The sequence below is a fragment of the Rhinoderma darwinii genome, chromosome 2 (genome assembly GCF_050947455.1).
Source record: "Rhinoderma darwinii isolate aRhiDar2 chromosome 2, aRhiDar2.hap1, whole genome shotgun sequence".
NCBI classification, from domain to species: domain Eukaryota; kingdom Metazoa; phylum Chordata; class Amphibia; order Anura; family Rhinodermatidae; genus Rhinoderma; species Rhinoderma darwinii.
Genome location: NC_134688.1, coordinates 8,479,971 through 8,496,159, shown reverse-complemented (window position 1 = coordinate 8,496,159; position 16,189 = coordinate 8,479,971). Strand labels below are relative to the sequence as shown.

The following is a 16,189-nucleotide window of genomic DNA, read 5'->3' as shown; positions in this document are numbered from 1 at the left end:
ATACTACACTACACAGGAGAGCCGACCGATCCTCTATACTACACCACACAGGAGAGCCGCCAGCTCCTCTATACTACACCACACAGGAGGGCTGACGGCTCCTCTATACTACACCACACAGGAGAGCTGACAGATCCTCTATACTACACCACACAGGAGAGCTGACACATCCTCTATACTACACCACACAGGAGAACTGACAGCTCCTCTATACTACACCACACAGGAGAGCTGACAGATCCTCTATAATACACCACACAGGAGAACTGACAGATCCTCTATACTACACTACACAGGAGAGCCGACCGATCCTCTATACTACACCACACAGGAGAGCCGCCAGCTCCTCTATACTACACCACACAGGAGGGCTGACGGCTCCTCTATACTACACCACACAGGAGGGCTGACGGCTCCTCTATACTACACCACACAGGAGGGCTGACGGCTCCTCTATACTACACCACACAGGAGAGCTGACAGATCCTCTATACTACACCACATAGAAGAGCTGACAGCTCCTCTATACTACACCACACAGGAGAGCTGACAGATCCTCTATACTACACCACACAGGAGAGCTGACAGATCCTCTATACTACACCACACAGGAGAACTGAGAGCTCCTCTATACTACACCACACAGGAGAGCTGACAGATCCTCTATACTACACCACACAGGAGAGCTGACAGATCCTCTATACTACACCACACTGGAGAGCTGACAGCTCCTCTATACTGCACGACACAGGAGAGCGGACAGCTCCTCTACACCACACCACACAGGAGAGCTGACAGCTCCTCTATACTACACCACACAGGAGAACTGACAGATCCTCTATACTACACCACACAGGAGAGCTGACTGATCCTCTATACTACACCACACAGGAGAGCTGACAGCTCCTCTATACTACACCACACAGGAGAGCCGACAGATCCTCTATACTACACCACCCAGGAGAGCCGACATCTCCTCTATACTACACCACCCAGGAGAGCCGACATCTCCTCTATACTACACCACACAGGAGAGCTGACAGCTCCTCTATACTACACCACATAGAAGAGCTGACAGCTCCTCTATACTACACCACACAGGAGAGCTGATAGCTCCTCTATACTACACCACACAGGAGAGCTGACAGATCCTCTATACTACACCACACAGGAGAGCTGACAGATCCTCTATACTACACCACACAGGAGAACTGACAGATCCTCTATACTACACCACACAGGAGGGCTGACGCTCCTCTATACTACACCACACAGGAGAGCTGACAGATCCTCTATACTACACCACATAGAAGAGCTGACAGCTCCTCTATACTACACCACACAGGAGAGCTGACAGATCCTCTATACTACACCACACAGGAGAGCTGACAGATCCTCTATACTACACCACACAGGAGAACTGAGAGCTCCTCTATACTACACCACACAGGAGAACTGACAGATCTTCTATACTACACCACACAGGAGAGCTGACTGATCCTCTATACTACACCACACAGGAGAGCTGACAGATCCTCTATACTACACCACACAGGAGAGCTGACAGCTCCTCTATACTACACCACACAGGAGAGATCCTCTATACTACACCACACAGGAGAGCTGACAGCTCCTCTATACTACACCACACAGGAGAGATCCTCTATACTACACCACACAGGAGAGCTGACAGCTCCTCTATACTACACCACACAGGAGAGCCGACAGATCCTCTATACTACACCACCCAGGAGAGCCGACATCTCCTCTATACTACACCACCCAGGAGAGCCGACATCTCCTCTATACTACACCACCCAGGAGAGCCGACATCTCCTCTATACTACACCACACAGGAGAGCTGACAGCTCCTCTATACTACACCACATAGAAGAGCTGACAGCTCCTCTATACTACACCACACAGGAGAGCTGATAGCTCCTCTATACTACACCACACAGGAGAGCTGACAGATCCTCTATACTACACCACACAGGAGAGCTGACAGATCCTCTATACTACACCACACAGGAGAGCTGACAGATCCTCTATACTACACCACACAGGAGAACTGACAGATCCTCTATACTACACCACACAGGAGGGCTGACGCTCCTCTATACTACACCACACAGGAGAGCCGACAGATCCTCTATACTACACCACACAGGAGAGCTGACAGCTCCTCTATACTACACCACACAGGAGAGCTGACAGCTCCTCTATACTACACTACACAGGAGAGCTGACAGATCCTCTATACTACACCACACAGGAGAGCTGACAGATCCTCTATACTACACCACACAGGAGAGCTGACAGCTCCTCTATACTACACCACAAAGGACAGCTGACAGCTCCTCTATACTACACCACACAGGAGAACTGACCACTCCTCTATACTACACCACACAGGAGAGCTGACAGATCCTCTATACTACACCACACAGGAGAGCTGACAGATCCTCTATACTACACCACACAGGAGAGCTGACAGATCCTCTATACTACACCACACAGGAGAGCTGACAGCTCCTCTATACTACACCACACAGGAGAGCTGACAGATCCTCTATACTACACCACACAGGAGAGCTGACAGATCCTCTATACTACACCACACAGGAGAGCTGACAGCTCCTCTATACTACACCGCACAGGAGAGCTGACGGCTCTACTGAAAAAATGACTCCATTTTTAGAATTGTTCGATACTGATATAAATCTTGGTGCATGAGCTGAAACCCAAACTAAGTGCCGAACATGGGGTATAATTATGTGGTATCTGATGAATCCTGTGAGTTGAATGAGTAACATTGTGCGTAATGGAGGATGAGTCGGATGATGACGTCGTTCTGTCGCCTGTTCTGTCACCTGTAGCTTTAGGCAAACTAGTGCGGCCGACCTTTCTTAAACCGGTTCTTTCTCCTGGAAGATTAACACGCCTTTGTTTAGTGAACGTGACACAGACTTGTAGTGATAGAACGTCGGATAATTAAAGCCCCACGCACACGACCATAATATCATCCGTAATTACGGACCTATTCATTTCCATGGCCGACTGACCCCTTCCTGTATATTTACGGAGGGTGTCCGTGCCGTCCTTAACTTTCCGTAAAAAATAGGACATGTCCTATATTTTTATTTTACGGACCGTGCTCTCATACTTTATAATGGGAGCACTGCCAGTAAATGCGGATGGCTGTCGCCGGCCGTGCCCGTAATTACTGGTCATGATTACGGGCACGGCCGTGTTCATGGGGCCAAAGGGGCATCTTCCCCCTAGAATAACATTAAATGCATACCCCGGGAACATTGTGTCTGGACCTTTCGCGAACACTCGCATCCCCCCTCCCCCATTTCCGTAACTCCTTCTAGTACATTGTGGCCGCACTCTACAATGGCGACACATGTACAATAATTGTAGTGATGTAATTGTCCATCCCGTTTTCTGGATAATCGTTTTAAGGTCTTTAGCCACTGGGATTATTTTGGGCGCCATTTTTTTTAACATTTCTTCCATTCACTGACTCCAACTACAGGATGTTCAGAGCGCTGCTTCATTGTAACAAGCTGTGGATCTCTGAGCAGGACCAAGTTCTCAGCCTTTTAAATGTAAAAAGATCCATTCACTGCAAGCAAGCAGAGTTTTGGTCACAAATAAAATATTTGACAAAAAACCCCACACATTATGATTACTTCCAAATAATATAATTTTGTTTAAAAATCTAAGTGGTGTTTCTATCTTTTTAGGACGTTATCTGACTCCACCTTCCTGCCAGCTCAGCCATTCACCTTCAAGAATCCAAGCTGTGGTGGGAGGGTCCTGCTGCAGCTCCTCCCACGAGGACCGACAAGGCAGCCAAGTGTGGAATATGGCAGAGACCGGTCTCTACAGCGCCTCCATTGCACTGCATCTTAACCTATCGTTTTCCCAAGGACAACACCATGCAACATCATGTCGTAGGAAACCGATGCGATTCAGGGATTTCTGCGAATGCGGCGGATGGAGTTCTAAGGTCGTGCAACAGTTTCTCATGGTCCATTTAGTAATATAGACTATTTTTTAATAAGAAGAGACTTATTAAAGACTTTTTTTTAGATTCAGGGAATATGGAAAACGAGGTCTTCGGATCTGGAGGGGACGCGGCGCCTGATGGTGTCTTTCCTCCATCTTTAAACGCTACAGACTTGTGTTGCTGCTACTTTCCCTTTTTATCCTAATTTTAATGCTTATGTAGAAGAGATGAGGTCAGCGCAAAAACCGCAGCCACCTGACGGGACGTGTTGTAGATGGGTGGGCAGCGCATACTGCCGTGTGAAGGATCCGGGAGCTCGCGGCTCCTCACACCTGTGGCCCATCTTCGGGCCGGGAGCTCACAGACCAGATCCATGGGTTTCCTTACCTGCAGTCTGTATATTAGATGCAATATAAAATCTTAAGATCACGACCGAAGATTTTGGGAACTTGCAGTGTTACTTTACGTTACACATGGGTATCGGCCAGTATTTGATATCCTGGATAAATTTATTTTTTTCTATTTTATTTAATAACTGGGAAATTAGAATTATGATTGATTTAGGTGAGTGTGATTTTTGGACAGTCTTCCTATGATATGCTCCGTTTTGTTTTTTATGATACCTCTAAGCTTGCACCAAACCACCAAATTAATTCTCCACCTTTTTAACCTCATGTTGTTAATTAGATCAAACATTCTCCGTTGATTTCATTCCATAATTTATCTTTTATAGTCTTGGGTTTTTTTCTGATACAAAGCTCCAAACCCTTTGCGTAGACTGTTACATGATAAAATTCTGTCTGCCTGCAGCCAACACTAGAGGGAGCTCACTACCTACAGAAATATACAGCTCCCATAGAGTTACATGATGCATTCTGCTATATGCAGCCACCACTAGGGGGCGCTCACTACATACAGAAATATACAGCTCTCATAGAGTTACATGATACATTCTGCTACCTGCAGCCACCACTAGGGGGAGCTCACTACATATAGATATATACAGCTCCCATAGAGTTACATGATACATTCTGCTGCCTGCAGCCACCACTAGGGGAAGTTCACTGCATACAGATATATTCAACTCTCATAGGGTTACATGATAACTTACTGCTGCCTGCAGTCACCACTAGGGGGAGCTCTCTGCATGCTGTATTAAGTTCAATGTATAAACTGTATGCAGGGAAACTGTTATAATTTACTGCTGTTTGCCTGCAGGGGAAGTGAGGTATTGATTTATACTTCATGCTGTTTATACATTGAACTCAATCCTATAGTATGCAGAGATCTCCCCCTAGTGGTGGCTGAAGGCAAACAGACTTTTATTATTTACCTCTATGTTCATGCAGGGGGTTTGGAGCCCTGTATCCGAAAAACTGGGCTCCTGGTGACCATTAAACACGCATGTTTCATAAATCCCCCTACTAGATGTTTCTAAGTTATTAAAAAAAAAAAAAAGTAATAATATTTTTATTTTCATGCAATTTTTGCTTTAGTCCACAATGTCTGTCTCCACTGGCTGAGGATAATGGAAGGTGCCTGGCATCACCCTTCATAATCATGTGTTGGGATGGACTAACCTTCAATCATTAATCACACAGGAACTTTTAGGCTTTGTTCACACAATGCAGATTTCCTGCCAATTTTTGCATTTATTTTTTTTTAAGCCAAAACCAGGAACAGAACCTAAACAGAAGAAATATATAAAGGAAGGCCTTCTAGGTCTACTCTCCTGGATCCAACACTGGTTTTTGGTTGAAAAAAATGCATGCAGAATCTGCGGCAAATCTGCACTGTGTGAACAAGGCCTTAGTAATACAAGATGCCATTTCTGCCAAGTGGCGCTCTGTTTGGCTGACATGAAGCAGATCTAATGTGAATGTCCTGTTGGCACCCTGGTCGTGCACCCAGGTTCATTGTCGGTTTGAGGTGTTAATCCTCTGCCGTGGCCGACCTTTGTTCCTTGTGTGAAAGATGGACGTCGTCCTTTTCGCTTCCGTTCCCGGAGTCGTTTTTTCTACTGTCGGTCTATAGACTACTACAGACCTCACAATGTATTATAGAGCGCCGCTGCTCTCTTGTACAGCTGAGGGTTTGTTTCTACAACGCATCCACACTGGTTAAGCAGCCAAAAAAAAAAATAATTAAAAACGCCCAAAAACCAAAGAATATTTTATGGCATCCGGTGTTTTTCTTCCTTTTTTCAGACCCAGTGAAATAAGTTAGATTGACCAATCAGTCGCTTTCATACAAAAAAAAAAAAGTCGTCCCCCCCATCTTGGTCCGACTCTGCTTCACATGCCAGTTCTAGACCCCAGAAGAATTAAAGGGGTTGTCCAGGATTAGAAAAACGTGGCTTCTATCGTTCTACAAACAGCGCCACCCTTGATTGCAGGTTGTATGTGGTATTGCAGCTCCATCTCATTCACTTCTATGGAGCAGAACTGCAATACCAGACACAGCCTGTGGATAGGCGTGGCGCGGCTTCTGAACGACCCCTTTTAATTTCCATTTTTGTTGCGCGCTTATTCGACTACTCCACTTTGTATTCATTCAGTGGCTTGAAACTTTACTGTTACCAGGTGCCCCTCCTGGGCGCTGGGTAGATGTTTTACCGTACCAGTCAGTATTGTTACATTTATAAATGCGGAGGATGAGTTTTTTGCCTTCAAAACCCAAATCTCTACAATCCCCGGTATATTTTTTTTAATAACTTATAAAATATTTATATTTTTCCTCTTTTAAGGTTTTAGAATGTTGCTGGGGATTTGGAATAACGTCTCTTGATTTATTTAAGTCTCACTGACCCAAAATAGAAGTTACCAGCAATTATTTTGCGCTTGTATTCACATGATATAAACTGAAGGTGAACATCGCCTCCGATCACCATGTTACAACTTATGTATGGAATTAATCTACATAAGAAGTTGAGTCACTTTGTAATATTTTACGTGACTTCTCTTGTATTAATGTTGAATTATACTTCAGAGCTGCGCTCACTATTCTGCCGACTTCAGAGTTGAATTCCTGCATTCCAGAGTTTTCTTGTCGGTCCCACTCCATCAGAACGTAGCTTTACAGAGGCTGTGACTCCGGATCAGTATAATACAATGTTACTCCGCTTTTTATGTAGATCAAAGGGATCGTCCGGTTTAGAAAACCCATTTCCATACACCCCATTAGTTAATTCTGGGATAATAGAGGGGGGGGGGGTCCTCTGTTCAGGACCCTCCTCTCTTGGTCAGAGTAGAGAGCGGTTACATAGAGCGTCTCTCTCTGGAGGACCTGTCCTCCATTGATATGAATTGACACTGTGTAATACTTCATTTCTCCTGTGGTGGCGCTGCAGGGAAACTGAACTGAACATTTACTGCCAGGTTTCCCCACAGATCACAGCAGAACGCTGGGGGTCTGAGCAGGGGAACTCTATGTGATCAGTTTATTGTCAAGGGACCTTCCTAACAAGTAGGCATTATGAAAAAGGGAAGACCCCCTTTACTTCGATATGTAAACTATAAACTGGTGGACATGGCTGAATCAGGAGCAGGACCATTAACATGGATTGCGTTCATTTCATCGGAATATATATCAATTTTTTTTTTAATTTCCCCCCACCCCCAGCTAGTTTCCCAATCTTCTTGAAGGGGGCAGGTTCAGAAAAACATGGCTATTTTTGCCAATAACAGCACCACACCTGTCTACAGGTTGTGTCTGGTATTGCAGGTCAGCTCTGTTAAAGTAAATAGGGCTGAGCTGCAATACCGCATACAACCAAGTGTGGTGCTGTTTTTTCTGAACCTATACAACCCCTTTAATGTGTAGGCTCGACTTAAGCCTATAATGGCAGACAATGTATTGTGAGCCCCACGAGGGACCCTATTAAGCCAAGGTCCATTTGCCGTAAGTGCGCTGCAATAATCCCACGCTGTAGCGCTCTGCGCAGTATATTTTGTTACTGAGGTACATCTACAGGTTGTGGTTTTGTGTTTTTTGTTTTTTCATAAGATGTTCATCACCTTTTTTAAGTTGTTTCCTTTTTTATTTATTTCCTTGTTATTTATGACGTTCTTGTACTTTGTGGATTCTTCCATCTTCACGTCCTGGCATTGATTCCACTTCTGCAATAAAACAAATGACCAGCTCTGAACAGGTCGTGGGGAGGAAATCCCAGCATTGTTATGATGTTCCAGTGGTCATTGGCCATATTTAATTTTTGGGGTGTTTTTTTGTTTCATTTTGAATTTTTCTTTAAATAAAGATTCATTTCAACCTAGGCGGTCATCTTGTGAATGTCTATACAGCGCGTAATCTCCAGCCCCGCTGAATTCTGACATTTGCCATTGGTTACTTAACGAAGCAACTGGGCAGGTTTGTTCTGGGAACTAATCGGTGTTACTGCTCATGGACCCCCCCCCCCCCCCCCCCCTAAGGTACCCAAAATTATAGGGCTAGACCGAAATCTGACAGTCTTTTATTACCTATTGTAATTTTCACACTGGACACTTGGTGTCGCTTTTCAGCTTGTGCTGTGTACGTTGGGGGTGCGGTCAGCAGTCATCTCATCAGAAGAGGCTACATTAAAAGTACAACCTCAATTTTATAAAGCTGGAGGCCAATTACACAGGTTCATAACATTGACAATAGGTGATGGAGACTGCTCCACTTCCCTGTAGAAGATGCATGCTCTGAGTGTAGTGGGCATGCTCTGAGTGTAGTGGGCATGCTCTGAGTGTAGTGGGCATGCTCTGAGTGTAGTGGGCATGCTCTGAGTGTAGTGGGCATGCTCTGAGTGTAGTGGGCATGCTCTAAGAACATATGTCCTTTTCTGTCTGAGCTGTAAACGGAAGTTCCAAAGATATCTTTACATCTTACATACTGATTTAAAAAAAACTCAGAGCAAGAGGTCTGTCCCTATAATAATGTACAGAAATTTAAAATCTATACTGAACAATCTTTTTTTTTTTTTTTTTTTTCTATTGGTAATATGATACATTTATACATATTGGTTTAAAATAAAAAAAACTGCCAAAAACATCCGAGCTCCAACTCCTAGGAGAAGTGGACATCTCGTCCTCAGAGGAGGGGTAACGGAAGTACTGATACTGCAACTCGGTATGTGACCCCCCCCAGCGATTTTGTGTTTTTGTTTTTTTTTGTTTTTTTTTTTTACATCCCGTCAAAATATCCACGTGATTGGGTAAAATCTGAAAATATTCTCTGTCCTACACAAGCACTTGGTCTAGAAAACCCCAAAAGGGCAAATAGTCATCAAGGGGAGGTGCAGGACTGTAGCACAGGTGAATGTGATCCATTGTTCTGTAGTCAGGATAGCTAGGACAGACAGGTGAATACAGTCTATTGCTCTCTGTTATTAGCCAGTTTAGACTTCGGAGAGACTAAGGCCTTATTCACACGACAGGGATTCTCGTCCGTTCTTGGAACAGCCGTCTCACGGCCGCAGTAGGAATAATAGACCCAAATGGGGCTATTCACACGGCCGATTTTTTTATTTTTTTTTATTTATGTATTTATTTTTTGACGGCCTGTTTGACCGGGTTGTAAAAAAATGGGACGTGCCCTATTGTGGGCCGTTCTCCCGGCCGCTCGGCTCCCATAGAAGTCTATGGGGCCTTGTAAAGAACGGCTGTCAGATGGATGTGATCCGAGGGAGGCCGTGCATTCTGCCGAAGGGCGAAGTGCATGTGAGGAGGAGTGTATTTTGTTGCTCCCTATACGAGCGCAATGCCTAATCCCCGGCCACAGCGTTGCCGAAGCTGTGGACAGCATATATGGACAGTGACGTCAGAGACTTCTCCTGGAGCTGTCCCCTACAGGAATGTATGTGCCATCTATGGAGGATGACTGCGTACAAGGGGGCTGTGTGGCATTATCTACAGGGGGGCTGGGTGGCATTGCCTACAGGGGGGCTGGGTGGCATTATCTAGAGAGGGCTGTGTGGCAGAAAATGTACAAATGAAATTCATCTGTTTTTAAAATTGACAAGGAAAAAATCGGATGCAAAACGGGTCGAAACCGGCCGTTAAACACAAAAACACGGCCCGTAACGAAACGGATGCAAACCGGCCAAGAAAAACGAACTGTTTTTATTAGCCGATGCTCGGACCCTGTCGTGTGAATAGAGCCTAAGGCCTTATTCACACGACAGGGTCCGAGTGTCGGCCGATCAAATCGGCCGTTTTGGGCCATTTTTCCCGTCCGGTTTGCATCAGTTTTGCATCCGTTCCGGGCCGTGTTGCCGTTTTGCACGGCCGATTTTGACCCGTTTTGCATCCGTTTTTTTTCCCTGTCCGTTTTAAAAACAGATGAATTTCATTTAAATTTGTTGCCACACACAGCCCTCTGTTGATAATGCCACAGCCCCCCTGGTAGGTAATGCCACCCAGCCCCCTGCAGGTAATGCCACCCAGCCCCCTGCAGGTAATGCCACCCAGCCCCCTGCAGGTAATGCCACCCAGCCCCCTGCAGGTAATGCCGCCAAGTCCCCTGTAGTTTGCACCCCCCCCCCCCCCCCTTCCAGGAGAAGTCACTGACTTCAATGTCGGGGATTCCGCTTCAGAAGTGAGTGACGTCACTGTATCCATATATCGGCAGTTTGGTCACTCACTTCTCCTGTAGCGGAATCAGTGGCGTAACTACCGCGGTAGCAGCAGTAGCGGCTGCTACGGGGCCCGGGGCTTGAGGAGGCCCATGCCGCCAGCCGACACGCCCACCCAAATACCCGGTGGCGCCGCTAGCAGCAGTTATGGCTGCTACAGCGGTAGCGCCGCTACTGTGGGGCCCGCGCCGCCGAGCCTTACACAGGCCCTCTCATCATGCCTGTAGGTGTCGCTAGCACCGGAGGGGGCCCCAGTGCTAGCGGCAGCCAAATACATGTGTTAGCACTGAATGGCCGGGCATGTTCCGTGCCTGACCATCCAGTGCCTTACAATGACACTGATTGGCTAGCGGCGCGATGACATCAGCGCGCCGCTTCCATGCTTGGAAGGTGCTGATTGGCGGGGCAAGTCATTCTGCCCCGCCAATCAGCGTCATTGGAGGACGCTCGTTCAGCTCCTGCAGACATGCTCAGAAGAGAGCATGTCTGCATCGCCAGTGAACAGCGTGGGAACGGGATCATGGGAGTATGTCAATTTATTTATTTTTTTTTCTTCAAAAATGTGAATGGCATTAGGGGGGGGGGGGGGTCATCTTTATATGGGCTATTATATATAGGGGGGTCTATATGTGGGGCAGTAGCTACAGGGGGGTCTATATGTGGGGGTGTGGGCCACTATATACAGGGGGCTCTATATGTGGGCCACTATATACAGGGGGCTCTATATGTGGGCCACTATATACAGGGGGCTCTATATGTGGGCCATTATATACAGGGGGCTCTATATGTGGGCCATTATATACAGGGGGGTCTATATGTGGGCCACTATATACAGGGGGGGGTCTATATGTGGGGCACTAGCTACAGGGGAGGTCTGTATGTGGGGATGTGGGCCACTATATACAGGGGGGGTCTATATGTGGGGCACTAGCTACAGGGGAGGTCTGTATGTGGGGATGTGGGCCACTATCTACAGGGGGGTCTATATGTGGGGCAGTATATGTGAGACACTATACAAGGGTGGGCTATATGTAGAGCACTATCTATAGGGGAGCTATTTTTTAGGGTACTTTCTATAGGGGTGGGCTATGTGTGGGACACTATATACAGGGGTGGGATACCTGTGGGGCACTAGTAACAGGGTGGCTATATGTAGTGCACAGTCTACAGGGGTGGGCTATATGTGGGACACTATATACAGGGGGAACTATATGTGAGACACTATCTACAGAGGTGGGCTATACGTGGAGCACTAACTATAGGGGAAGCTATATGTAGGGCAGCACGGTGGCTCAGTGGTTAGTGCTGTTGCCTTGCAGCTCTGGAGTCCATATGTAGGTCACTATCTACAGGGGGCACGGTGTGTGTGTGTGTGTGTGTGTGTGTGTGTGTGTGTGTGTGTGTGTGTGTGTGTGTGTGTCAGTTATATTTAGATGTGTTGAGAATTTTAACTTTGTTTATAGGTGCAGAAATGTTTTAAAACTGAGAAGCTGAAGACATCTAAACGGAAAACTGCAGAAATGGGTCATGGCCGGGAGAAATCCATCATAGATGTCTGAACCGGAGGGAGAAGAAAAGAACTAGAATCTGAGACGTCACCGGTGAGTCACATAATGTAAATGTTTATTCTGCCTCTAATCAGTATTGTAGTCACTGTATGATCTGCAGCGAGATGATGGTGGTATGATTTGTGAAACCGCATCTCCCAGCATATCCTTACCATTGTTCCGGCCATGCTGGGAGCTGTAGTTTTACACCGTACAAACCTATACGCAGTGGCGTAACTACCGCTATAGCATCCATAGCGACTTCTACGGGGCCTGCAGCATGAGGGGGCCCGTGGCACCCGCCGGCACGGCCCCCCTCACATGGCCGCAGGCTCCGCTAGCAGCCGATATGGCTGCTACAGCGCGACGCCACTGAAGGGGTTGTTCCTACAAAAGACATGCATCCCCTATCCACAGGATAGGGGATACATGTGGGATCGCTGGGACGCCCAGCGATGAGGAGAACGGGGGACCGAAAGTCCCCCCTAAGTTCTCCATGACAAACCTCGGACTTCCGGGGTCTGTGTCGGCAGCACCGTAGAAATGAATGGAGCGCCGGTTGCGCTTGTGCACATGCGTGACCAGCGCTCCTTTCATTTTTATTGAACTGCGCAGACGCCAGAAGTCCGAGGTTAGTCATGGAGAACTTCGGGGGACTTTCGGTCCCCCCTTCTCCTTATCAATGCCAGCGATCGCACATGTATCCCCTATCCTGTTAATAGGGGATGCATGTCTTTTGTAGGACAAACTATAGGCCGTTTTTTTTTTTGGGGGGGGGGGGGCTTATATGATGTTATCTACAGGGGGGGCTGTATGGCGTTCTCTACAGAGGGGGTCTGTATGGCGTTATCTACAGAGGGGGCTGTATGGCGTTATCTACAGGGGGCTGTGTATGGTGCTATATATAGGGGGGCGCTGTGTGGTGGAATCTATAGGGAGGCACTATCTACAAGGGGGGGGGGGTTGTGTGATACCCAGCAGAGGGGGGGCCCCAGTCAAAAGTTTGCTATGGGGCCCAGTCTTTCCTAGTTACGCCCCTGAGCGGAATCCCCAATCCCCGGAGTCCCTCCTCCTCCTCACATGCAATCATGGAGGAGGAGGAGAGAGAGCGCGAGCGACGGAATACATGGCCATCACTCGGGACACATTCCGGTGATGGCCGTGTATTACCCAGCCCCATAGACTTCTATAGGAGCCGGACGGCCGGGTAAACGGCCGAAAATAGGGCATGTCCCATTTTTTGACAGCCAGGTTTCCCGGGCCGTCAAAAAAATTGGTCGTGTGAATAGCCCCATTAGGGGTCTATTGTTCCTACTGCAGCCGGGTGACGGACGATTTATGAACGGCCGTCACCCGGCCGGGAAACCCTGTCGTGTGAATAAGGGCTAAGGCTGCATGCGCACTTCTGTCGGCCGTTGTACGGCCGCTAATGACGGTTCCGTGAAACATGGGCCGTACACGGATGGCTTCCATGTGCAGTCCGTTGTTTCACGGACCAAATCAATGAAAAGGCCGTGACTGTTCCTTCAAAAACGGGCAGGCGTAGGACCTGTCCTATTTTTGACGGAACGGGCGCACGGTACCGTTAAAACAATGGAAGTGTGCACGGCCCCATTGAAACTAATGTCAGGGTGCTATCAGTTAAAACCCTTACGAAAAAACCTGAAGTGGGCATGAAGTGAGAGGAAGTGCAGAAAACTCCCCTCCCCATGATCACTGCTTTGTCACATCTCTCCAGTGCTGAGGACCTCCAGAGACCTTTACAGCCTATGTGTGACTGATAGCAGTGTTACTGATGACTGATAGCAGTGTTATTGATGACGACATTCAATAGCCCTTTAAAACTTCCTCCTTTTTAAACTTCTTCCCTCTTCCTCCTCTGAGTGTGCGGATCACTGCTGGGAAAACTCTCACCAGGAACTGCGGTGAATTCTCTGATGTCTGTGATACTCACACCCGCTTTTTCCTTCTTTCTAGCAGATCGAAATCCTCATTCCACAGATGTGATTCATTCAGTTCTTTCGTCTGCTACGTTTTTGGCTTTCCACCATAGTTACTTGTTACAACGAGCTCTGTACACCCGAGCGTATGTGTAAGTAAATAACCGTGGTGTTCTGAAGCAGAATAATCATATCATATATGCCGAGGTCGGCACAGGCAGCCGCTGTGTTATAATGCAGAATCACGTATGCCGAGGTCGGCACAGGCAGCCGATGTGTTATAATGCAGAATCACTTATGCCGAGGTCGGCACAGGCAGCTCTTAGATTATACTGGTAATACACAATCTCAAGGCAATAAAAAAAAGTGGAAAAATGGTGGCAGTCACAAATATTCTTAAAGGGTAACTAAACGTTCAACAAACTTCTGACATGTTATAGTGATATGTCAGAAGCTTTTATTGGTGGGGATCCGAGCACTGAGACCCCCACCAATCGCTAAAACGGACTGGCAGAAGTGCTCGTGTGACCGCTGAGCCGCTTAGTTTCTGTTCGGCTCTTACCGGAAAGCCGCTGTAGCGGTTTACAGGCTCATAGACTTTCTATTCTGCGGTCACGAGTTTCCGCTCACTTTACCACTCAGACGCAATGGTTAAAAGCAACCGTGGCATCTAAGCCATCACCCCCCCCCCCCCCCCCCATGCCAATCACAGAGTGCTGATGGTTATCATGGCAGCCCCCATGTCTTCTTTGTACTCATATTAAGACCTGAAGGAGGCGGGGCTTAATAAGAGCCTGTCAGAATCACTATAAGCTGCAATACAATAGCAAGCGATCCTACAGTCGCTGGTTCAAGTCCTCTAGGGGGACTCATAAATAAGCGTAAAATAAAGTTGTTGTTTTTTTGTACAAATGTTTGAAAATAAAAAAAGTTCCCCATTTTCCCCCTGAAGCATTGTAAAAAATAAAATAAAAATAAATAAACATAATTGGTATCGCTGCGCCCGTACAAGTCCGAACTATTAAATTATAACATTACTTAACCCACACGGTAGAATGGTAAAAAGAAATTTGAAACCATCAGAATCACTGTTTTTTGGTCACCTCATCTCCCACTAAAAATTGAACAAAAACGGATTGACTCTCATGTAGCCCAAAATGGTACCATTAAATAAATAACCCACAAAAAATAAGCCCTAACACCACTCAATCAACGGAAAAATCTAAGTTATAGCTTTCAGAATAAAGTGACACAAAATATATTTTATTTTTAACATTAGTTTTTTCCTTGTAAAAGTAGTAAAACATAAAAATTAGATAAATTTGGTATCATCGTAATCATATTGACCCGCAGAATAATGAACATGTTGTTTTTACTGCACGGGAAGGGGCTACCCGCATTCGGAGATATGCTTTACAGCAGCCGCACTGACCATAGGAAACAATAATCTGGAGATAACCCTTTGACTCTTATGGAGGAGTGCTGTGGGCATGCTCTGTGACCTGTGCAGACGTCGTTGTGCACGGAGTGGGGGGGGGGGGGGGTGAGGTGTTTCCACGTATTGTGAATGGTGGATCCTGTGTTATCTATATATATAGGTGTTGAGCAGAGAGGGGACTCCTTTATATGACTGTTGCCTGATAGAAGCTGAGAAGTGATCTCTACAGAACAGGAAGGGTCAGTCCCTGCAGCTCTCATCTGGACAATGTGCAGAGCTACAACTGAATCGGGTTATTGTTTCTGGAACATTGTTACCAGTGAAATAAATGACTAATACAGGGTCCTAACATCCACTGGGTGCTCAACACATCTGTATCATCTACACTTTACAATGTTCTTCCAAGTAAATTCCCGTTATCCATTTTTTTTTTTACTATGTCATTTCTTCTGGCAATGGGACTGGTGGCCGTTTGTGAAATTAAGGAACATTCAAAAGTTTTTATCAACAAAGCACGGGAACATAGAACAGCTGTCAACCTAGAAAACAGCCAGTGACATATGTAAATAATGTGGTGCAATGATTTCCTAATATTGCGATATTGACGTACACAAGGAAGCGGTAGCGTTA

At 46.6% G+C, this 16,189-nt stretch overlaps 1 protein-coding gene across 1 annotated transcript in view; it reads left to right on the top strand.

Moving 5' to 3' along the window:
• RELT (RELT TNF receptor) overlaps positions 1–8,287 on the top strand; it is a 33,307-nt gene extending 25,020 nt beyond the window's left edge. Inside the window, exon 11 of the mRNA XM_075851325.1 lies at positions 3,753–8,287. Within this exon, the coding sequence (XP_075707440.1) occupies positions 3,753–3,764 (12 nt within the window). The 3' untranslated portion in view covers positions 3,765–8,287. The remainder of the gene's footprint in view (positions 1–3,752) is intronic.
• The last annotated feature ends 7,902 nt before the right edge of the window (positions 8,288–16,189 follow it).